We start from the raw sequence: 24960 nt of genomic DNA on the forward strand, positions 1-24960 counted from the left end.
CTGCACAGGCAAGGTTTGTCTGATTTATGCCTTAATGTCCCATCAACAACCAGAGCACAGGGATGCAAATAACAAACTTTGTTTGAAAATTGAAGCAGCAACGGATTTTTTTTTTTTTTTCCAAAGGATAAGTATTAGTTTATTTAAAGATAAGGGTGTCAAAATATACAGTATTGTATCATTAATATCAGTGTGGATTAAAATGTCAGGCCCCTGGTTCCCTGTACAGGCTAGGACTGACCAAACAGAAATCTTCATTTTCTGTAAAATTCATTACCTACAGTTATTACAGGAGCCTTGTGAAGCAGGGAGCTGCCCGGGCAGCTTTGATTTTGGTTTTTATTAGGATTAATGACAAGTAGGGATATAAACAAGTATCAGGATGAAGAACTAAGTTTCCTACGATCTAAGAACATTAACTCCCGGCTGGCAGCACAGCCCGGCGTCAGGGGACGTGGTGCCCTCTTGTGTCCTGTTAGAACCTTAAATAGTTTTTAATCTGTTATCCCACCCCGCCGGGCCGAGAGAGGGGCTGCCCAGTCACGACAAGCCTTTGCATTTTAGCGTTTTAATTTCCATTAATAACCAAGAGAAGCAGGGGCTGGGCACCGCGGGCTGGGGCTGAAGGGCTCAGCTCGGATTTCAGCTCTGTCGAAACCCCACCAGAAGTGACTCGGCTGTTTTGGCATTGAAGCAGAACAGTCATCCAGGGGGATTAAATTAAATTAAATGTATGCCCTGGATGAAACCAGGGGATCTCTGGCTTTCCTGGCTGCTTTCAAGCTCTCCTTTCAAGCTGCCTCGCTGCCCTCCTTTGCACGTGCTGTGTTTTTCTGCCATTTATTGAATTCTCTGCCACCCTCATCCCTGACTTATTCTCCCCTCTCCACACCTCAAACCATCCACACCACCTTCCTTCAAACACATTTCTTGGGGATCTTTAGAGCTGCTCCCTACAGGTGAAGAACAAACCTGTGACAACCTGCAATGACACCCCGGTGTTTGCTTCAGCCCCAGGGTTTGCTGACAGCCAAGGGAGGAAAAGGAGTCATTTCTGAGTCATTTCTGCTGCCAGGAGCTCCCAGAGAGCTGCTGAGCCTCCCCTCAGCAGCCAGGGCTGGGCACTACTTGGATTTGCCAGCAGGGAGGATGGACACGGGGTCTGTCTGCACTTCTGCATCCGACATCCTTTTGGAGCCCTGAGGAACAAGAGACACCTTTAGAGACATCCCCAAGTGTTTCACAATTGTCAGGTCTGGAGTTGTGCCTCAGACTTTTGCTACCAGTTATTTCCCACTCATTTAAATATTTCCCACTCATTTAAATATTTCCCACTGACTTAATCTCCCTGCCTCTCTTCATTTACCCCTTATTTAATATGCACGAATATATGAGCACCATCTGCAGCATGAGAACCACACAGAATTCCTGCCTGTGACTCTGCCTAAATGTGGGGGTTATTTTAATATAATTGTCTCAACTGGCATGGAAACAATTGTTTTCAGGAGCTGGGCTCACACACCAGAGCCAGGCTGCTGTGTGCCTGTAGTACTGGAGTTTTGGCATGACTTTCTCTAAATTTCCCTGCCCTAAACGCTTCACTGCAACCCTGCTAAGAGTCCTTGGAGCATGATGAATGGTGTATTATAGCCAGCCCTGCTCTGCTCCAGGTTAAAGGAACATTAAATACTTTTATGCATGACAGGTATTCGACAATGTTTGAGTGATAAAGCTTTTTTTACACTGCAAACCTAATTCTGGGTTTGGAACTGCTCCAAGACACTAATCCAGCTTAGATGGAGGAAATGTATAGCTCTAACTATACCAACTACATTTTTCACTAACTGATAACAACTTGGCTCTGGTTTAAGGTGCTTGGCCTAATTTTGCTGGCCTTGAAGCTGCCAGAACTTCAACAACACGGACCCACAAACAGTGTTTGAGGTCAGTGTTGCCACTGTGGGGTGGCTGTGCTGTTTGTAGCCCAAATCATGCCTTGCTAAGCAGAAAATCCAGCATGACAAAGCTAAAGGTGACCCTGTGCTTTCCCTAGGATAGGAACTGGGCAGAATAATGCGTGAATTGTCCTTTCCTGGAAACCTGAGTTGCTACTTCTGGAGGATTCTGTGTTACACACAGAGAGTGAAAGGTCTCCAGTTCCTCATCCCCTTCAGGGAAGTAAAACCAGCAAGGTTTTTGCACTGATAGGGCTCCACCTCACTGATCTTCTTTTAATGTTTCACCTTGGAGGATCTAAGTGTGAAAAAGAGCAGCCAAAAAATTACAGTGGTCCAAAAAATCCCATCTAAAACTGACTGTAAGCTCGTGCAGCTCAGCTGGCTGCAGTGGTTTTGCTTCTGCTTCCCCTGATGCAGAGTTTGGAGGATGCTCTAGAGCAGAATAAAAGGTAGCAGCAAATGCATCCTTTATCCATCAATCAATACTAAATGAGCTTCTCACTGCAAATTCACCCAGAAACCCCAAAAACCTCCACATGAGGTAAAGATCTCCACATCACAGGAGTGGTGGGCTCTGCCAGCTCCAGCTCCTGTCTGAGCACTATGAAGTCACTTCTAAACTGATCAAGGGAATAAGGTGATGGAATTTGCCTTTCTTCCCATAGAAGGGTGGAGGCAGCAGGCAGGAGAGGAGACAATCCCCATTTTGCCTCCTTTAGCACTCATTTTGCAGAGGTTGCTGCTGTTTGCTCACTGCACTCTCCTGCTGCTCCCATTTTCAAGGTGGTTGCTGATTAAAGCAGGAAGATCAGGCTGGCTGGTGGTTCTTGTTGAACTGGAATTTCCAAGTGGGAATGAAAGAACTTTGTTCTGCCTTTTTTAACGGACAAATTCCAGCTCTGCCCTGGGATTCAGGATTTGGTTTTGGATTCAGGAGCTCAGGTACCACCAGCTCAGGGCTCTGTGACAGGGAAGCTGGAACGTGCTGCTTTGGGCAGAGCATTTTAAAGTGCACACACAGCAAATTCGTGGTGCTGGGGTATTTTTTTTCCCAGATTTTGCTCAGGAGAAGCCTGGCTCAGTACAGCAAACACTCTGATCAGAATAAATCCGAATACTTTCCACATGCTGAGCACTCCCAGCTCCTGACAACTGGACTATGAGTTATTCCAGCTCAGGAAACAATGTTATTAATTTTTTTTTCCCCCTTTCTTTTCCTTCTAATCTAATCTTTCAAAGACTCCCGAAATACATTTGCTACAGCTTGTAAATTAATCTCTTTTACCATAGGAACACCCTTATCTGTGCTCAAGCCCTGCAGCTGGGCAGTGATGCTGTTTGCTTGCATAAATGGCTCCAGTTGTAGCCAAAATGTCAGGATTTGTAGCCAAAATTGCAGCATTTTTAACCCAGCTGGGAGCAGAGGCTGGAGCTGCAGTTCTAATCTGCATTCCTGCAGTGTGACATCCTCCTGCTCTGGGCCATTCCCAGGGGAACCAGCATCCAGGGGAGGGTGGTGCTAAAATACAGAATAGGAGCTGCTCAGTGACCCAGGCTTGATCCTCTCTCCAATATCTCCTGCTCCCATTTTATCAACAAAAAGCTGAATTTTTCTGCTGAGTTCTTCCCAGACAATTGAGCTGTTATCTTGAACTGGCAATGCTGGCATGGGTTGGTGTGTGTGATCCAATACTTTTAGATCAATGATTACACCTCTGATCACCTAGGAGATGAGCAGATTAATGTTTTTAGCATTGCAGAATGAGTTTCCTAGCTCTTGGTAATCTTGGGGACATTCAAAGACAGGTAATAATTTTCCATGAGAGTTTTCCCATATGCAGACCTCATTGTTATGTGGTTTGCTGTCACTCTGGAGCACAATAAACTGACCAAATCAACTTTACTGCTGTCAAAAATATCTTTTTTTAAGAGTTAATGGGAGAGAGAAGCTGCAGGAGCACTCTCTGTAATTGCAGAAGGGACTGCACAGCCAAACTAAGGCAAGCAGAAGAAAAAGAAATCCTACAGAACATCTCTACTTCCTCCACATTGATTCTGTTTAATTCCTCAAACTTTTACCTCTCACAGTCTCCTCCCTTGATCTAAAAGCTTTTCTTGCCCTTTCAATCTGAGCCACCTCTGTGTCTTTCATGAAGATGTTTCCTCACTCCTTCAGTTCTCCCTTTCTGGAAGAATTCTAAATTTGTCTCTTTTGCTCAACTCCACAAGGAGCTTTGATTTTGATCACCTCCCTTGATTTTGACCTCGCAGGGATTTTGTTTTGCAGGGATTTGTTTGGCAGGGATTTTGTTTGGCAGGATGTCCCACCTCCTAGCAGGTAAACCAGCCCCAGCTCCACTTTCCCTGAATTAACACCCTGTAATTTGTAGGAACAGAGTCATCCCCATAGCCAAGGCTGTGGCAACAACTCCAGCTCTCCCTCCATCAGCACCTCGAGGTCTGAATTTTCCTTCCTTTCCCAAAACCTTGCTGCTCTTTGGCCCAAGTCCTTCTGTGAAATCAATGCACAAACCCCCCATGAATCAGAGCCCGCATGCAGCTGGAAAATGGCAAAAAGAAGAGAAGTGAACATACAAGGCCTTTGAAGAACCCTCCCAGGGACTGCCTCTTCTCTGTCCTCTTGCAGGGGGGCTCCTTGGCGTCGCCGCCGTTCTGGACGGAGTCGGGCTCGGCTGCTGCTCCCTCCCGGGGCTCTGGCTGCTCCCTGCCCTTCTGCTTGCCCAGCTCCAGCGTGGACTTCTTGTCCCTGGAGCCCTCTTTGCTCCTCTGGCCCCCAGGGTCGCTGTCAGATGGGGCAAGAGGCTTCTCCGTGGCGTTCAGGGTCTGCGGTGGTTCCAAACGGGGTTAATTTTAGTGGGGAATAGGGAGAGATCAGGAGATCCATAAATATGTTAGAGGGGAGAAAATATTAAAAAATGAAAGGCCACCTGGCAGGGAAGAATCCTGCAGGTTTTAATTTGCAGAGGTTGGGATGAACTCCTGCAGGGCTCCCAGGGAGCTGCTGGAATTCCACGAGAGATCAAACCATGCATGGAGCAACTCCACTGATGTGTGTGCACAGGGAGTGACCATGCACAGAGAGCCCCTGCACACTGAAATACCCCAGTGGTTGCACCCCGAACTGGGAAAGCACCCAAAAAGTGCAAGGAAAATATCTGAGAGACAACAACAATCAAAAGATCCCATAAAGCAAAGGACGAAAACAAATTCCCTGTGATTGGAGCAACACTCCAAAAATTCACACCACAGGGTTTGGCTGTGGAAGGCCAGAGTATCATAGAAAATTTCATGTTCAAGTGCAAAAGAAGAGACAGGAAATCTAAAAAAATCACAGTCACAAAGCACCTGTCTTGAGTAAAGGGAAAGATTCTGGAGCTCAGAGAAGTTCAGGGTATATTTGAAGTTCACACAATGAAAAATCAGATCTGGCACACAAAGGATCAGACAATGAAACTGTCACTGTTTGGAAAGCAGTAAATGAGGCTGGTTTTGCCAGGAAATCTGTTTGCAAATAGGATTTTCTTTTTTTCTTATGCAGAAAAAGTCCAAAACCCCCATATGGCTTTATTTATGACCATCATTAAAACAGCACAAATTTGCCATGTTGAAAAGCTGGAAATCTCACATCTGCCCTCAGGCCATGGCCTGAACTTAATGCTGTGTATTTTTCCAGCTTTGGGAATTTTACCATTAGTCTTGAAATATTTGGTGTTTTCTGAAGGCCTGGGGTTATGTGCTCACATGCCAGGCTTAGCTTTCATTCAAAACAAAAACATTTTTAGATTTCAGAGAAAACCCTGAAAGCAGAAACTCTAGAGAAACAGAATGCAAATACACCTCTTGTATTTAAAAATAAAAAATGTTTAAGCCTGTCTAATTTGGGGGGAACAAGAATGAGAGGGGTCAACAATCCTACTGCCTGCCTTTTTCACCCAATTCACCTTTTTTCTTAAAAAAAGTTCTGTGTTTAAATCACAGAACCCATTTAATACATTCAGGCTTGACCAGGAGACTCAACTCCACTAAATGTGAGCTTTTGGAATTATTTCTTTTTCCAATTTGTGGGTAAATATTTCCTCACACCTGGATTTTTCTGCTCTTAGACTTATAAAAAAAATCCAGTCAGCAGCTTATCTTTGTGCAGGAGAAGGGGAAGGAGGGGATGAGTTATTTATTTATAGCTCAGCAAAGCAGATTCACCCCACTGTGTCCTGCTCACCTCAGCTGCAAAATGACATTTTCAGTGCCCAGGGATGCAGGAGCTCTCCCACACAAGGATGGACACAAAGTGAATTTAATATTGTCTCTTTCTCACTGGAATTTGCCTCAGCTTACCTTTGAGATGATTTTCTGGTGAAATTGCAAATGTTCACTGCAGCAACAAGCACAGCTCTGGGACTGAGTTCAGAGGGGCAGAGGAGGCTGGAACCCTCAGACACACCCTGAGAAATCTGTGCCTTTGCTCTGGGGGTGTAAAATCAGAGTTTTCCTCCCCACACATGCTGAGACAGCACTGCAGCCAGAGCAGAACATCCCCATGGCTGAGGGCAGGTGGGGCCTTTGATGTCAGACAAAACACTTGTTAAAAAATATCCATAATACATTTTCCAGGCAAAAAAAAAAAATCCATCTCAAACCCTATCAGATAATCTCTTTGAGGTGTTTCATATTAACCTTGAAAGGCAGGAAATTGGCATATTTGATATTGATGGGAGCAGCTCAGGAAATGCAGAAGGAAAGATGTTAAAGCTCCTTATTCCTGGCAGTTTGCTTTGCCTAAAATAAAATAAAATAAAATTTATAAAAAGGAAAATTGGACAGTATTTTCCCTGTTATCTTGCAGGAGGCCTTGGTCCAAAGCTGATTTTTTGAGCCTAGGAGAGGTGCTGAAATTTCTGGAGGGCAGGGGGCAGGGATGGCAAGGGGAGAAGAATCACAGCATTCCAGAGACACTACAGCAGAATTTAAGGAAATCCTTTCAAAGAAATCCCCAAAAAAGGAAAAGTCAGCAGCAGATCCAGTTTACCTTGGGCTCCTCTGTGGAATAAAACTGTTCTACTTTACAGCAGGGCAAGGGAGAGGAGGAGGAAGAACAATAAACTGATTTACAAAAATGGAATGAAGCTGGCTGCTCATTAAAATAATAAAATAAATCCAGGGCTGGAACTTTGGGTGTCTCAGCCAGATCACTTCACAAAACTCTTGTATGAAATAAGGATTAAGTGTCACAAGACAAGGCCTTTCTATATTTAGGATGTTTTTAGAGATATAATTCATAAAAAATAACCTTGGTGTCATCAGACATTGTGAAAATAGGAAGAGAGAGAAATAATTTTGCAGTTATTTAAAAAAGGAAATTCTGAAATGTCAGTTTTGAGTGTAACTTCAGTTTACTCTTGAAGGAAACTGTCTATACACAGAACCTTGTTTTATCTCTCATTACTGAGAGATGAATTCTGAATATCTTCCCTTGCAGCAGATAAGGGTTTGGCTCTCAAATTAACAGAATTTGTATTTCTGATGAAAACATGATTTTTCTGAAGCATTTTGAAAGCCATGAAGAATAGAATGCAAACAGCACACCCAAAGGTTGGGTTTAGATTTTATAAACACAGAAGGAAAGAAACAAAAACAGAACAAGAAACATTTTCATGGCTTTTGTTACATTGCAGTGACCAGTTTTCATTCTCACTTTCAGTTCTCTTTTGTAGAGTTTCCACCTGAACGATTCTTCCCTCAGAAGACAAGTAAATCAACACAGTAAAAATAATTCTGTGTGTATTTAGTTCAAGTGCCTGAGCCAAGGTACTTGCAGAAAGTCAAAAAGCAGCAAGAGAGAGGAAGAAGACCAAACATAAACCCACTAATCATTTTAAGAAAAGGAACACACCTGGAAAAAGCTTTTTTTAAAAAAATATGATGTTGACTCTTTAAAATCTTGTTTAATATGAATAGATATAAGAAACAGGTGAAGTTATGTGTAAACATATGAAGCTCAGTGAGTGTAGCACTTTCCTCTCAGGGATTTTTGCATTTCAAGAGGAAGAGCTGTGTGCAGGGAGGTGACAAGAACCCATCACCAGAGGATGGAAAATCCAGGCCAAAAATAAAAATTCCACTTACATGGTGGTGTCTGGGGCTGGGAGCATCTCCCTCCTCTGAACTGGGGGTCCCTCCAGCACCCTTGACTGACTAAAATAACAAAGGTTCTGTTTGAGGCAGGATGAAAACTCAAGGCTGGATTTGGAAATATCCCCATCTCCAGGAGGATTTTGCTGGTTCTTTTTCAGGTTTCCCATCAAGGCCTGAGCAGGAATCATTTCAGCCACTAAACAAGAACCTGCTGACAGCCCTGCTGCTGGAATTTTCTAGGAAAGAGCTTTTCCTTGATTTTCAAATCCAAATCTGTCCTGCAAGACCTGGTGGGACTTGCTCTCTATTTATCCACCCCACTAAGTGCATGTGCTGTGAATAATTAAAGCCCACTCAGCTTTAGAGAGGTGTTTTTATATTTTGTCATCAACATCCATTTAATCCTGATTTTTGCTTTCCAGTTTATTCCTGCAGTCCTTAAATCTCTAAAAAATAATTCTCCTGGTTCCCACACCTCCCAACCAGGACAATCCAAGCAGAGCCTGAGGCTGCAGCACTGGAAGGTCACACAGAGCAAACCTTGACTCTGAAATATCTTTTTAAGGTAAAATCCCCTGCTTCCATCTAGATTGAAAAGTGAGAAACCCCAGTTTGACCAAACTGAGTAAATATTACAATTGGGTTAATTTACAATTAATGCTACAAAAGGGACAACAGGAATGAGAATTTGGGTTTAAAAATGTGTTGGAGGGTTCAATGTGCTCTCCTGGGTGCCACAGAAACCACAGAGCTCAGCAGCAAAGCATAAAATAAACTCCAGGATTTCAGAGAGCCCAAATTTAAATGTCATTTTTCATTGCAGAAGTTCAATGAAAACAATGAAAGGATGTGACTTTTGTTCTAAATTTATCTGGGGCGGAATTGTGGTTTGCTGCTGCTCTACATTTGTAAGGTGAGGCACAGCAGCAGCAGCCTGATCCCACAGAGGGGCACAGGCACCTCAGCCCCTGATTTTCCTGCACAACCACAAAAATCAATACCTGGAGAGAGAATGAAACCACTCCATGGGCACTCATGGCTTTTGTGGGGAAGATGCTGTGGCTGGAAGGTGGCACTGCTGAGCCTGTGTGCTTGTGCTCTGCCTGGGCAGGAGCTGCAGATGCAGGGGAGGAAGCTCAGCGTGGGCTGTGCTGGGGACAAACCCGCTCCAGAGCACACAAGATGGGCTGTGATAAGATCTCCTCTGCATTTGTGTTTTAGCAACTCCTCAAAAGCTTTTAGAAAAAAAAAAAAAAAAAAAAAAAAAATCTGCTCTACCAGCAATCTGTGTCACGTTTTTCCTCTATAAACACCCCAAACCCAGATAAAAATAGCCCTGTTTTAGCCTCTCTAATCCATCTCACGTTTTTATTATGATTATTTTTAACCAAAAATAACAGAGTAAAGACCTTGAGGTCTAGACAAAGCTCCCTCTTGCTGCCAGGCAGACAAGGATGAAACAATCCCAAGGATTTCTCTCCAGAGCACTGCTGACCTCTTGTCCTTGTCTCTGCTCACTTGGGCTTGCTGCTGGCCAAGGCTTCCCAAAAAGTTTTCTGCATCAATCAGGGGACAGCTGCATTTGTGACAGCATAAACCAGTTATTCTCGATTCTAAATGCTCTGTATTGCCTAGAAGTTTGATTATGTGGGGAAGTAGAGCAGCACAGGGGCTGCAGGTGATTTGGGAACTCTTTTCCTCTGGGAAGCAGGATGAGATTCCACTTCCTGCCTTTCCTTTTTCCCACCTGCTGGACCTTTGCAGGAGTGACTGCCTCCTTTCCTTTCACGTGCCAGTTTACCCAACCCACATAAAAATGCCAGAAAAGGTTGTGCCACTAAAAACACAACTCCGCAGAGCCAGAGCAGGACACACACACGGAGCGCTGTCAGGGCTGCGGCCAGCGGGAGATGGGTTTGGAGGCGGGTTTGGGGATGGGCTCCTCCAGGAACATCCCACCGGGGGTGCGGCTTGGGAAGAGGAGCATCCTCGGTGTCACCACCCCTGGGGCTCCCTGGGCTGGGAAAGGGCCACCAGAGCCCTGGGGACGTTCCGGGAGGAGCCGCGAGAGGGAGATGCAGGACGGGGAATGCGCGGGGGGATGCGGGAGAAATGCCAGCTGCGCATCCCTGAGCCTGCCCAGGGCAAACTCTGAGCATCCCTCAGCATCTCTGTGTATCCCTCAGCATCTCTGTGTATCCCTGAGCATCCCTGCACAACCCTGAGCATCCCTAAACATACCGGAGTATCCCTGAGCATCCCTGTGAATCCCTGAGCATCCCTGTGAATCCCTGAGCATCCCTGTGAACCCCTGAGCATCCCTAAACATCCCTGAGTATCTCTAAACATCCCTGAGCATCCCTGAGCCTCCCTGGGCATCCATGAGCATCTCTGCACATCCCTGAGCATCCCTAAACATCCCTGAGCATCCCTAAACATCTCTGCAAATCCCTGAGCATCCCTGTGCATCCATAAACATCCCTGAGCACCCCTGTGCATCCCTGAACACCTCTGCACATCCCTGAGCATCCTTGAGCATCCCTGCACACCCCTGCACATCCCTGAGCATCCCTGTGCATCTCTGCACATCCCTGAGCACCCCTGCACATCCCTGTGCATCCCTGCACACCCCTGCACATCCCTGTGCATCTCTACACATCCCTGAGCATCCTTGAGCATCCCTGAGCATCCTTACACATCCCTGAGCATCCCTGCACACCCCTGCACATCCCTGAGCATCCCTGTGCATCTCTGCACATCCCTGAGCATCTCTACACATCCCTGAGCACCCCTGAGCATCCCTGAGTACCCCTGCACATCCCTGTGCACCCCTGCATATCTCTGAGTACCCCTGCACATCCCTGAGCACCCCTGCCCGTCCCACACAAAGGCACAGTGTTTCCCAGCCTCACCCCCCCACCCCGAGTTTCTGAAGGGAAGGCTGCCCTCACCAGCTTGAAGAACCTCCTCAGGTTTGCCTTGGGCGTTTTGCTCTCGGCCCCTCGCGCTCTCAGCTCGGCGCTCTCCGCGCTCTTGCTCTCGTCCCTGTCCACAGCCACCACCTCCAGAGCCACCTCTGCCTTCTCATTGCTCACAGCCTCTGCTTCTTCTGAGGAGTTCTGGGGTGGGAAACAGTGGAGAAAACACTCAGGCTCAATCCGTGAGGAGCTGGTTGATTTTAAAAAATTTTACAATCAAACTGGGCATAAAAGCATCTTCAGCTTCACTGTTCTCTCCTTTGATTAATGCCAATTGAAAAGAAGTAAAAAAGTGTTAAAATATCACCAGTTTCTATAAATTAAAAGAATAACCTCTCTTCAGTTGCTGGTTCCCAGTCACAAGAATCCAGCTTTGATTGCAATGTAAAAAGAATTAAAATGAAATTGCACACAGCAATGCATGTCCTGAGCAGATGAGGCTAAAGTAAATCCAGTAAATATGTGTAAAATCATACTCAGGAATTTGCACTCCAAAGCAGAATTAAGATTATTTAAAACACATTATGGACACTATTAGTTGCTGAAACCTGGCCTTGGACATTTCCAGAGATGGGGCAGCCACAGCTTCCCTGGGAATCTGTCAAGACCTCATCTCCCTCACAGGGAAGAATTCCTTCCCATATCCCAGCTAAACCTCCTCTGAGTCACTCTGAAGCCATTCCCCTGTCCTGTCACTTGTTTGTGACCACATTCTTTTACTTGGACTTTGCCACTTTTATTGTGAACAAGGATATTTCCTGTTCCCCTTTACAGCAGATTTTCTGTGTGCTGTTGTCATCTCCCTTTCTGAGCAAATAAAATCCCAATTTATTTAGTTCTTCATACAGAAGCCATCCAATGTATTTACTAGGTATTGTATTACACCTTTTAGTTCTGTCATATTTTTAAGTTGCAGGGAGTTCCATATCCAAGAAGGGGACTCACCATGGACTCCTACAGCAGCAGGAGAGATTTTGCTTTGTTCCTGACTCCTCTTTTGTGGAAGAAACAACATTTTGGGGGTGGGGCAGAGGGGAGAAGAATGATGAGGGAATAAATATTTCTTATCCCCTGCTGCCTGAGATGGCTGCAGCACATCCCCCTTCCCAGTGGAATTGTAGATTTAATTTATATTTATGAACAGCTTTGAGATAATCAATCTATAATAATTTCACTCTGGATCTCTGCCTATTCACACATCCATATCATCAATTGCCCATCTATTTGCTGGAAGGAAATGGTTCAGAGCAGAGGGGAGACAGTGGCTCAGTCAAGCAGAGCTCAGCTTTGGGATCTCAGCCCTCCCAGGGGACAGGTTGGGATCACACTGCTGCATCCCAAAGCAGTTTTGGCTCTGCACTGGAATTGGTGGCACAACCAACAAAAGCACCCTGGCACCTCCAAAAAGCACTGCCCACTTAATTTAGGGCTAGTCAGCTATTCAGAGATTGAGTTGTTTAAAGCATCAGGGATTTTTTACACATTTCTTCAGGAAAGTCTTCTGCAGGATGAGGGGGAATGGCTTCACACTGAAAGAAGGGAAATTTGGGTTGGATGTACAGAGGGAATTCCTCCCTGTGAAGGTGCTGAGGGCCTGGCACAGTTTTCCAGAGCAGCTGTGGCTGGAATCCCTGGCAGTGCCCAAGGCCAGGCTGGACACTGGGACAGTGGGAGGTGTCCCTGCCTTGGCAGGGGTGGCACTGGCTGGGCTCTAAGGTCCCTCCAGCCCAAACCAGTCTGGGATTCTCCTTCACCCAGTAATTAACCAGTTTGCTGTTTGCACATCAGTAAAAAGAGCCTGATTTTCCTGCAGTTGCATGGCAAGAGTTGCTTAAAATTCAAGTTATTTTAGCAAACACATCTGCTTTTACAGACAGACCCCAGAGCAGTTTAAATAACACTGCCTTGATCACCTTCCACCCTGGCCTGGCCTGCTTTGATCAGATAAATGTGAAGCATCATGTTTCTCTGCCCTGATCAGATATCTAGGAGGCCTTGAAAGCAGCTTTCCAACACAAATATTGGAAATTGCCCACTGTAATTCCCTATTAGTATTCCTTCTGAAAAAAAAAAAAAAAGAAAAAATGCTGGCACAGCAAATATTTGAGCAACTGTTGTGAAAATTCTCCTGAAGACTGATCAGGAAATGGGGCAAATACAAAGTGGCTCCCAGCTGAGAAGCTGAATAAGGAATTTTTCATTTTCCCTCCCCATATTTATTCATCTGCAGGCAGAGCAGCAGCATTAACTGCCACGTGTTGACAGGCACTTCATTAGCTGCACTTTGAAGTGAGAGCTCATCAGAAGATGGATGTTTAAGATTCTGCCTGGAAAGAGAAGCTGGAGCTGAATCCTGGATCAGTGAGTGTTGTGGGTGCTGTTTGTGAGTTCAGAAGCAAAGCTTCTCCTGACTCTGAATTCTCACCTATTTGAGCTTGGATTCTCTGTCCTAGCAGAAGGACAGTGAATTAGACAAATTCATTGCAGAACACCCCACAGAATCTTCAAAAAGCTGAGTTTGAGGCCAACCTGTTGCCTTTTGTGTTTTTATACATCTCTCCTCATTTTATTTAGTTTCAAGCTGACTGGGTCATTGGGGTCTTTCACCAAAGGAAATATAAAATATCATTCTCTGCTAAGAAAACTCAGTAAAGCAGCATCAGCCTTTTACAGGTAAAGGGTTCAATGCTCAAACAGGCAGAGGTATTCTTAGGACCAAATTCAGTTTTCTCCTGCTGTTCTCTGGAGGGAATTTGTGCTGGTCTCAGCATGATCTCAGACCCAAGAAGTTCTAAGTGAGCAGAGAGGAGCTCATTTGACAAAGTTCAGATTTCACAGCCTATTGTAACTCAGTACATTTGTGTAAATGCTTTTACCAGCCCCTAATATTTTTTGATGCAACAAAATCTGCTTGGAGTGGTAGAGAATTCCCTACAAAACTTTCAATCCTCTGACATACAGAGCTGAGGGTGATATAAGAGAACAGAAATGAATGCTGCTGGTGTTGAACACTGATGCTGCCCCTGGTGGGTTTGGCTGCTTTGCTGCATCCTGGAGTCACTGCAGCCCTGTGGGGGTGCCCAGCTCCAGCCCCAGTACCTTTTTCCAGAAGAGCTTGCTCAGGGGCAGGGGAGTGGCTGAGCCCTTGTCCTTGGTGGCCTCCCGGGGGGTTTCAGTGGCCACTGCCTGCACAGGGGTCACAGCCTCTGGTGCTTTTGGGTTCTGCTTGGCTGGTGGCTCCTGGGAGGGAGGGACATTCCTGTCTGCTTTCACACAGGTGACAGGAGGCTGCTCAGGGCTCTGGCAATAAAAATGACATTAAAATAAACATGGATATTGTGGAGAACAAATGCAGCAGGCCCAGGCATCACCTGGGGCAGGTGAGCACCACCTCTCCCCACCCAGCTGCATCCCTGCCCTTCCATCCCTGCCCTTCCCTGAGCAGAGGAAGCAAAAGACACAGCAAACCCAAAACCCAGATACAGAAATTAAAACACTTAGACTGAAACATCCAGCCAGAATTGCCCTTTTCCTGCATTGCACAGATAACCCAACCCCTGCCACTCACTTTGGTGTTGGTTGTCTGCTGGGTTTCTTTCACAGCCTGAAGGGAAACAAAACACAAAGATGAGTCTGTCTGAGGCAAGGGCAGCACTGCAGTTCCACAGGCCAGGAATTGTCTGTGTCACCAATTATTTCATTTTTAGTGAATGTGAGTGCAAGTCCTGGCTCCTGCAGCCATGGAAACTGATCCTTGGGAGAGTGGAGGCTGCTGGAGGGAATGCCAGCTGCCATCCCTGTACCTGCAGCAGCCTGGTGCTGCATTCTTTGTGCTTGTAGTGCTCAACTTGCTCTTTACAAATATATATTTATTTATGAGTTCTCATATTCACATTCCCATTCAGCTCAGGTCAATCATCACAGAGTATTTAAAGGTATTAATAGATTTTTCTGTGTCTGCAGCCTGCTGTGCTCACAGACACCAGAGCTGGTTTTTCCATGGGAATCTCACATCATCTGGGATGTGCTCCCATCACCTGCCAGCAGGAGGCCTGGATTTCTGGGATCCAAAACACGGGCAGCACATGGAATCCTGGAATCCCAGGGCACAGAGCAGCAACTGGGGCAGGAGCTGCAGCTCTGCAGCTGCTGGAGTTTGGTTCCACCCCTCCCTTCCTGCTTCTGGGCATGAGGTGGGATTTCCTTCTGTAACAACATCCAGTGATTGGGCTCCTGATTTCAGCAGAGCACACAAACCAGGAGGATCCTGTTAAATCCCTCCTTGGGCAGGGGTGTTACCCTGCACCTCTTACCCAGCAGAGCTCACACTGAGGAATTACCTGAGCTGAACAAAAACCATCATCCTGGCACAGACTGGGGGGAGTTTTGACAGAACAGGTGAGATATTCTGCAGGAGCCAAGAACTTTTTTTCTGATAAACAACATCCAGAAGAGGAGGTGAGAACAAGGTGAGGATGCCATGGGCTGGCTGCAGCATTAGTGCTGGGAGGGAGGGATTCACCCTCTGTCCCAAGGAAAATTCCATCAGTCAGCAGAGTTACAGTGCAAAATTAGCATGGAATGAAGGGCAAATAACCCAGGAGCCTGAAAAACAATGTTTCTGTCAACTCCCAGCCAATCTAAGCTGGATTTAGGTAAGAAGTGTATTTTGCAGAGAAAGCACTGCCAGAAGAGACAGTGAAGTGTTTAAACACAAATATATCTATTAAAATGATCATTTCAAATAAAGGAATTGGTTATCTATTCATCCAATTCATACAGCACAGAAAGCATTGCAAATTTAAAGATATAAATTATATTTTAATTTTTTTTTAATTAGAAGTGGTAACTCCAGGGCCTGCCTGTCACATCCCTGCTCTGAGTTAAATTCCCACTTTTAATAAGCCTTACAAACAAATTGTTGGAACTATTTTAATCCCTCTCCTTGTTTCCTATTAGGCCATAAATGATATCTCAATTCCTGCTTCTGTATTTTGGATGTGGAAAGAAAATTGTGAATATAAACATAGAAACAAGAAAAAAACTATTTTAAAACTGATATTTTATAAGAAGGATTTTACTGGTGTAAATTCCTTCAAGTGTTGTCATTCCAGACAAAAAATCTCTTTAAACTTCCAGTAAATATTCCAGGGAATTTTCTCACTACAACTTATTGCAAGATTAATTGTTGGAACTGAATTTTAAAAATGGCCAGCCAGGTTTGGTTTTTACCAGGAAGCCTTAACTCATTATGAACAGGTAATCAATATTTTAATTTTATTAAGAAATGAAGCTGAGACCTCAGATTTAAATCTTTGGCAAGAACTGCACACTTTAATTCATTTGGAATATTATTATTCCTTCAGTAATATGCAGATGGCATTTTTTTCCTCAAAAATGAGGTAGTGGAAAGAACATTTTTGGTTTTAAAATGTATTAAAGAGTGGCCTATGCCCTTGATTATAAAGCCCCCTACTCACCAGAAATTCCACGTGGGTGTCTGGAGGGAGAATTAAAGATTAATTATGTTCCTCCCCCACTGGAAGGGTCTTTGCTTCTGCATTCTCTGGGCTAAAAAGCTGCAATTCTCTGCTTCCCTGCCATGATTATCTTCAGAGAGTGCAGAAATCCCCAAATATAGAGCTTGAGACAAAAGGTTTTGGTGAATTTTGGGTTTTAACATAAAAGCTCATGTCCTCTGAAACAGCTATTTGCTTGCCTTTCTATTTAAGCACTTTAAAGTACCTATCAAACCCAGATTTTTCCTACTTCAAACAAAAATAGAACAAAAATAAATTAATTTTCTTGTTTGCAGAAAGAAACCTCTAGTTCTGCAGGAAATTCCATGTTCCAACCTCCTCTGTGCTGTATCAATGCCCCAAAATGCCAATTTTGGACAAGTTCTGGTACATTAATGACATCAAACCTGAACTGTGGCTGGGCTGAGCTCCCAAACCTCTCTGCTGTCAGGCTCTGCTCACCTCTACACAATTCATTGTTTGTCAGCACCTCTGATTTTATTTTGGTTTTTAGTGGCTGGGGGGGTATAGTCTGTGTTAGTAACAGGGGCAGGAATTGGTGGCAGGAATTGGTGGCAGGAATTTTTCCAAGAATTGGTGGCAGGAGTTGGGGCAGGAATTTTTCCAGGAATTGGGCAGGAACTGGGGCAGGAATTGGTGGCAGGAACTGGGGCAGGAATTGGTGGCAGGAATTTTTCCAAGAATTGGTGGCAGGAGTTGGTGGCAGGAATTGTGGCAGGAATTTTTCCAAGAATTGGTGGCAGGAGTTGGTGGCAGGAATTTGTGGCAGGAATTTGTGGCAGGAATTTTTCCAAGAATTGGGGCAGGAATTGGTGCAGGAGTTGTGGCAGGAATTTGTGGCAGGAATTTTTCCAAGAGTTGGGGCAGGAGTTGTGGCAGGAACTGGGGCAGGAATTTTTCCAGGAATTGCTGCAGAACCCTGAGCTCACAGAGGGCCCAACAAGAGGAGCACTGCAGCTCAGGATGGTTTCCATCCCCCCTGGCACAGAAATGCTCCCCAGGGATCTCCAGAGCTCTGCACATCTGGCCAGATGTTGGCAGCGAGTGCCCTCTCTCTCAGCCAGGACCAGCTGTGGTTTCTCAGGGTTCTGCTCCTCCTGGAGCTCCATACCTTGTGCCTAAAGAGTTTGCTAAAGGTGCTGTGGCCCAGCTTGGGGCTCTCTGCCTTCTTTTTCTTGCCTCCTTTGGAGGGGGATTCTGCTGCTGCCTTCGGGCCAGGCTGTCCCCCAGGGCCCTTCTCTGCCTTGGAGCCCTTGTGCACAACACATTTGTGTTATCAAAGACATGACTCCATCACTCACACACGTGGCATTAAAGGAAAATATTCCCTCTTAGCCCTGGATAAATTGTGGCTTTTTTTTTTCCTGAGTGATTTCTCAGCACTCCTCAGAGCAGCAAAATAAAAGCCAAGGCAATCCACCTGATTCCAAATTAAACCACAACTTTCCCTCTAAAATCTCCACTAAACTGAAACCTAAATCCCACAAACTTCTGTCTTTTCAAGTCATGAAGAAGCAATTAGAATTTATCATTTTAAAGCAGGCAAATATATAAATCTTTGGAGGAACCTTCAGTCTTTTTATTGCAGCATAATAGGGACTTTAAAACCTTTTATATAATGCATTATTTAGGAAAAGGGCAGTGTGAATATTCATGCTATACACTGCCTAAAATATTTCAAGCTTGCATTAATGTCCTTGAAATTAATTAATTAATTGTTCAATGTCTCAGGCTTTAAAGCAGGAAGATGCTTTTGATTACCTGCATGGAGGAGGATGAAGGATTCTTCCTTCTAATTCTCACAGCAAAATTGGGAACTTGGGGAAACTTCACATGGCAAAGCTTTACCTTTAACACACTTCAGTTGTTTTTTGAGGAAAAGACCCCAACCACCATTTCCTATCAGCAAAACCATCTGCAGCTTTTCTACCTGGAAGCTGATAAATCAACATCCTAAACCTATTTCCTCTTTATGGAAGTACAAATGCCTTATCAGATAAAGGAATTCCCAGGAAAGAGAACTCCCACTTAATCTCCTGGAAGGAGTTTGCACATCCTGCAAGTCACCTGGATTTGTTTGCCCTGCCAGGTGTGCCAGTAAACCAAACCCACCCAGAATATTCCTGTCCCAATTCCAGCAGCATCTGGCACAGGGGCAGGTGACAGAGTCAGGGATGGAAATGGAGTTGTTTCCATCCAAACTGGATTATTCCCATCCAAACCAGATTATTCCCATCCAAACCAGATTGTTCTCCACCTCTGAGAAGAGCTCAAGTCTCCCTGACACCCCATTTTCAGTTATTCAGAATTATTAAGAACTATTTTCAGATCTATTTAGAATTAAATCCCCCATGTACTCACCAAGAGTGCTGCAAGGACTGATCATTGAATAGGACAAAAGAATAAAAAAATAGGAGAAAACCCAAAAATGTGATTTTGGCAAATATCTGCATGGAAAGAACACTTCCATTTTTAGGTTTTTATCCCTTGTTTCCTAATAAAGTTTTTTTTTCAAGGCATAAGGAAATCTTTTCTATGAGCAAACAGAATTTTTTTGTGAACTCAAAGTTTTCATTGAAATTTTAGATCAAGGACAAGTCAGAGAAATAACCAAAAGCCACAAATCATCACCAAGCTTGCAGAAAACATGACAGATTTTGATTGTAACAGATGATATTAAGAATTGCACAGTTTAGTCTCTTCCTTTTCAATTTATCCAGGGGAAAAATATTTGAAATTACTTTAAATTATGACATCAGTTGGGGAATAAACCAAAGAAAATTAAGAGAAAAATCCCTGTGTGAAAAATACCTAATGATCCAGGAACTGCCTACCTTGTCTTCAGAATCACTTTTGGCTTCAGCTTTGCTTGGGGAGACCTTAAAACAATTTGAGAAAAAAAGAGTCAATCAACCCAGCCTTTCAAAGGATCCAAAAGATAAGTTTGAAATCAGCAGGTTTCATTTGCACAAAGGGAAAACACAAATATTACTTCTCTCCAGGGGGAAAATTTATAATGCAAATATTCCTTGAGAACAACGTAATGGCTAAAATAAAAATCACCTGGATTGAATATTTACTTATATTCACTAATATTGAATATTCAGGCTTAGAATCAATTAATAAAAATGAACTTTTAGAGGTGGTACAGAAGGAATATCAAGCAGAAAGTCTTTGAGACTGTTAAAGATGTGTGAGCACCTGTGCAGAATTGAAGTTTGCAGAGCAGGTGATCTTGATCATGTCACTGTTCCACATTCTTCACCTCATCCAGTGCCCACAACAGAGAACATCTTATAAATAAATAATGGGAAGGGATGGGAAGGGATGGGAAGGGATGGGAAGGGATGGGAAGGGATGGGAAGGGATGGGAAGGGATGGGAAGGGATGGGAAAGGAAAGGAAAGGAAAGGAAAGGAAAGGAAAGGAAAGGAAAGGAAAGGAAAGGAAAGGAAAGGAAAGGAAAGGAAAGGAAAGGAAAGGAAAGGAAAGGAAAGGAAAGGAAAGGAAAGGAAAGGAAAGGAAAGGAAAGGAAAGGAAAGGAAAGGAAAGGAAAGGAAAGGAAAGGAAAGGAAGCAGAACTCACCAGTGTTTTGAGGAAGCTCATGACTGAGCCCTGTGCTGCAGCTGCCTGGGCACTGTCCTGCTCTAGCTGTGCCCTGCCAGGTGCTGCAGCAGCTGGGCCCTCCTCACCTGCAGAGTCCTGCCCGAGCTCCTTTTGGGTGCACTCATCTATCTCCTAAAAAATACAAGGGGGCACAGATTGCTCGGTGCCTGATTGCCAGTGGAATGCAGAAGTGACTTTTGTGACTTGCTGGGAGTCACAACAGCAATTCCAACCATTCCTGCCCAGCCCACGGCTCAGAACAATCCAGCATTTATCCCTGTCCTTCCCCTGCTCCTCAGGCACTCAGCACTTGCTGCTGCCTGGGGGAATGTTGTTCTCAGCCACAACAAGCACAGGGCGAGTCCCAAACTCCACTTTTCTCTTTTCAAGGCTGAACTTGTGAAAAATGAGAGTAAATGTTTCGATTTTGGGCTCTGCCAGCTCCGTGGCACACAAAGCTGGTTTCTGGTTCTCTAGTTTGCCATACCAGCAATCATTTTTATCTATCAAACACAAACATGACACACATTAGAAGAAGGAAGAAGGCAATAAATCAAAGTAATTCTCCTTAGCCAGATGGAGCTGCCTCTTCTCTTCATGGAATTACAGTTCCCAGAGCCTCAGAAAGTTTTCCAGTGCTCACAGGTAATATTAAGGGACTTGTTTTCTGTTTCTGGTTCTAAAAAAACCAGTTCGTGAACCAGTTTTGGAGAGTTTGGCACCTCTCACACTGAATTTACCTTCCATTTTGGCCTTTGTCTGCACAGGTAAACTCAACAAAATTGTTGTGCAGGAGAGAGTGACATCAGAGTTTCTAAGTGACATCAGGAGTTTCTTCCCTAACCAGCTAATTATAGCTGAGTGCTTTTTTTGTGGGAAAAATGAGAATAAAAGCATTCTAAAGAACTTTCCCTGTGCTGGGTGATTAAAACAGCACAACAATTGTACAATATGGATTTCTATATGTCTATATGGAAGAATAGACACTAAATGCTTTAAAACTTCAGAGGGATCAGGACAGCTGGGCATGGGGTGGGCAGTGCCCACGGGACACAGGGAGTTGAAGTGTCCATTGGAATGCCAGCAGGGACTTTGTGCAACCCCCACCCACCAAGTTCCCCAGCTGGCCCAGGAAGCAGCAGAGCACTGCTGGAATGCCCAGCAGGCTGAAGGGTCTCTCACAGCACTTTGTGCAGCTGCCAGCCCCACAGTGGCCCCAGGAACAATGTGTCCCATGCAGGACACACGTGGCCATGCCAGCCCAGGGTGGCATCCACAGAGCTCTGGTGCCATGGAAAGTGCTGGCTCTGCTCCACTGGTCAAGGGACAGCTGAGGCAGGGCAAGGAGGAGGCTGATGTGGTGCTAAACAGCACCAGCCCGGTGCTTGGTGCCATCAAACTCTTTAGTGCTGGCTGCTATTGAGAAAAATAAGCAGATTTAAAAACTACTTTGAATTCTAGATGAGCCCAAGGCCTGGCTTTGGGGTGCATTTCAGGAGAGAGCTGCACCCAGCTGTTCCCAGCACCTCTGGCTGATCCAGGACATCTCCCTGCCAAAGTCACACTGAAGAGAAAGCCCCTGCAGATCCTGAGAATTGGGGCATCCCAAAATCCCTGAACTCCAGCCTCCCAGTGAGATGTGCCCCATTTGATGTCCATTCCAATGGACACTTCAACTCCCTGTGTCCTGTGAGCACTGCCCACCCCATGCCCAGCTGTCCTGATCCCTCTGAAGTTTGAAACCATTTAAAGTCTATTCCTTTCAGTGGTGGCATAAAGAAATCCATATTATACAATTATTGTGCTATTTTAATCACCCAGCACAGGGAAAGATCGTTTAAAGTGTTTTTATTCTGATTTTTCCCATTAAAAATGACCCTGCCCTGCTTGAGGATCCCTCTCTGTGATTCCCAAGCTGAAACTGCCCTTGGGTACAGAGAATCACTGAATCCTTGGAGAGGGGCTGTGCTCCATCCTGTGCTCCCATGGGAATATCCCTGCAGGAAGAGCACAGGCTGGGGCCATCAGCACAGAAATCAGGCACACAGAATGCACAGCCCCACAGAATCACACAAAATCACCACAAAAGCCTCCGTGGCAGCTCCCTGCTCGCAGCCCTGGGGGTAAATAATGAAAGAGACCCCGGGAATAACAGAAGATCAGTATTAGGAGTTAATAGATGCTATGTAAATGTTCAATTCATGCCTTTGAAAAGCTAAATTTGGGGGTAATAAACACCTTAAATATACTGTAGTTTCAGTTCAGTCATCAGGAAAAAAAAAAAACCCAAACATATCAAAAGAATGTATTCCTGCCAGCACTTTTGTTTGCATGAATCATGGCTCAGTGAAACATTTCAGGCATATAATTTATCTTTTCTTTGGCTTACATAGTAAATGCTTCATGAATTCATGAATTCTGCCCTTGTTTTAATTATGCTGCTCTCTGAATGTAGTTTTGTAGACCACAAAAATAAAGAGTGGCTCAGCAAACACAGAATGTTTGTGCAGCTCTTAAGCTACAACTGTGGAGCCTCTCTCTTACTCACCAGCAATGCTGTTTGTTTTGTCTTGGCACTCAGTGCAGGGAAACTTTGCTTTTAGCATTTACAGATACTACAAGTCATAATCCACAAAGAAAAAAAAAAAGAGAGAGAGAGAAAGGGAAAAAAGAGGAGCTGTTGGCAGCGATATCTTGATTTTTAGTATGATTATTTGGTAACAGTTTGTAGTTACTACAGTAACAGTAATTAAATTAGGCTTGGTCATTCTCTCCTCCAGCAGGAGAATTGGAACTTCAGAGGGAACAGAAGGCAACTGTGCTGCAAGGCAGAGCCACAGCCTTTGTTTTAGGGATTGAGTTAAATTTGGCAACACTTGCAGTGTTTAGCTGATGCATTTTCCCCAGAAAAGGTGTTTAACTCTTCTCAGCCCCCACTATATATTCCTTTTCATATCTGAAGAACCAAAGACAAAATTATAGTCCAAAAAATTCAAGCATAAGGTGAAAATTCCTCCCCCTGTGATGCAGATCTGTCAGTTATTTATTTAGATTTTGTGACTCCTCAAAGATTTTTATGGTGCAGCTTTAGGCACACACCTAAGAGATGTGGAGGCATTTCTGATAACCAGACCTGCCCTCAGGAATGTTCCTGGGTTCCAAAAAGCTGCTGCAGACACTCCCAGACAGACCCAACCCCAGCCAGGCTCAGGGATTTCCAGGTTATTCCCACCAGGGACCTCCAGGACTGGATGGGTACAAGGGGACTGGGGCAGAACTATAAATCAATTAAGAATTAGTAATAAATCCAGTAATTGATATAATAAAGCTTGATCTGCATGAGCAGTGCTTCCCTGTTTGAGCTGAGAATGATTTAGATTCTGTTCTGTCCCTGATGATGCTCATGCAGCTCTGCCTGAGTTTCCTACAGCACAGCTTGTCCCAGCAATGCTTAATTCTGAATTTTAGTTAAAACTGCTCCAAACTGCTCTTTCCTGAGACTTCCACACCATTCCTGCAGCAGCACCAGCTGTGACCTTCCCCACTCTGCACATGAAAGCAGGGTCACTGCAGTGACAGCAAAATAAAAAATGAGAATTTGGCATTTAGTGGGAAAAGAGACAATTCCTGCAAGTCATGGGGAAGACTTGTTGTTGTGATTGTCAAAAATATCTGCAGGAATTGGGGGTGTTGAAAAGCTTCATCCTAAGAGGCTGAACACAGAAGGGCCAGTGTGTCCTGGACAGAGGATTAATTCCAAATTATCCACCCTGTTCTGCTCAGGTGCTGAATGCCTTCATGGATTGTTTAAATGTGAATCCTGAGCTGTCTGAAACACCAGTGATGGGAGCAGGGCAGGGTTGATAAATGCAACTTTTTTCTTAAAAATGAACCCTCAGAAAAATATTACATGTAAATTTAAACAAGAAATGTGATCTTTGAATTTGAAAAGGTCTCAGAGAAGAAAAAAAATAAAAGAATTTTGGGGCAACTTGCAGTGCTGGTGGTGTAAGGAATGAGTATCTCATGAGTTAAGTTCAACACTACCCAAAGGATCAATGATCACCATCTTATTTGTAAGCCTGAATTGGCCAATAAAAGCAGTTATTACATTATGTACACACTGGGTCTTCCCTCCTGTTCCTGACATTAGACAGGGTTTCAATTCCTGTATTCCACCTCTCCAGCAGAACTCAGAGTTACACCATTATCCCCTTCCAGAGGATGGGCTTTTTCTGCAGTTAATAACCTGAAAATTAATTTTATAACACCTTGCTGACATCAGACTCAGCAGGAAGTGAAAATCTAAACTCATATTAACTTTCAACTCCTTTGGCCAGAGTGCTCATTCAGTTACGATCCATAATTTCTGATATCACATTCTCATCTTGTAAAATCATTTCTAATGAACCACTTTTCCTGGACCAAAACATCACAATAAACTGGAGCACAACAATCATTGCTGCATAATGCTCCTTATTTTGATGGATGGGGTATTCAGCACCCATTGCTTGAGAAGCAGGATCATTTTTGAAATGGCATCAAACACACCAAAGAACTTTTAGAAAACCATCCAATGTCAAACTCCAAGGTTGTAAAGCACAAGGCACTGGTTTAGTTTCAGGTATTATTTCAGGTATTTTTGTTTTCATTTGCAGCTGGAGCTGTGTTGCCCAAACCTTTCAGGGAATTACAAATTAAATTAAACTGGAGATGAGGATTCAG

The 24960-nt window shown here is 44.4% G+C and overlaps 1 protein-coding gene across 1 annotated transcript in view; it reads right to left on the reverse strand.

Annotated features, from left to right (window-relative positions):
- Positions 1 to 297: 297 nt before the first annotated feature.
- BCAS1 (brain enriched myelin associated protein 1) overlaps positions 298 to 24960 on the reverse strand; it is a 35897-nt gene continuing 11234 nt past the window's right edge. The window contains exons 6-14 of the mRNA XM_056507119.1: positions 20215 to 20367; positions 19464 to 19508; positions 17741 to 17881; positions 14658 to 14693; positions 14189 to 14389; positions 11063 to 11230; positions 8103 to 8171; positions 4554 to 4802; positions 298 to 1199 (exon numbers count right to left, since the gene is read on the reverse strand). Of these exons, the coding sequence (XP_056363094.1) occupies positions 1125 to 1199; positions 4554 to 4802; positions 8103 to 8171; positions 11063 to 11230; positions 14189 to 14389; positions 14658 to 14693; positions 17741 to 17881; positions 19464 to 19508; positions 20215 to 20367 (1137 nt within the window). The 3' untranslated portion in view covers positions 298 to 1124. The remainder of the gene's footprint in view (positions 1200 to 4553; positions 4803 to 8102; positions 8172 to 11062; positions 11231 to 14188; positions 14390 to 14657; positions 14694 to 17740; positions 17882 to 19463; positions 19509 to 20214; positions 20368 to 24960) is intronic.

This window comes from Oenanthe melanoleuca, chromosome 20 (genome assembly GCF_029582105.1).
Source record: "Oenanthe melanoleuca isolate GR-GAL-2019-014 chromosome 20, OMel1.0, whole genome shotgun sequence".
Taxonomy (NCBI): Eukaryota; Metazoa; Chordata; class Aves; order Passeriformes; family Muscicapidae; genus Oenanthe; species Oenanthe melanoleuca.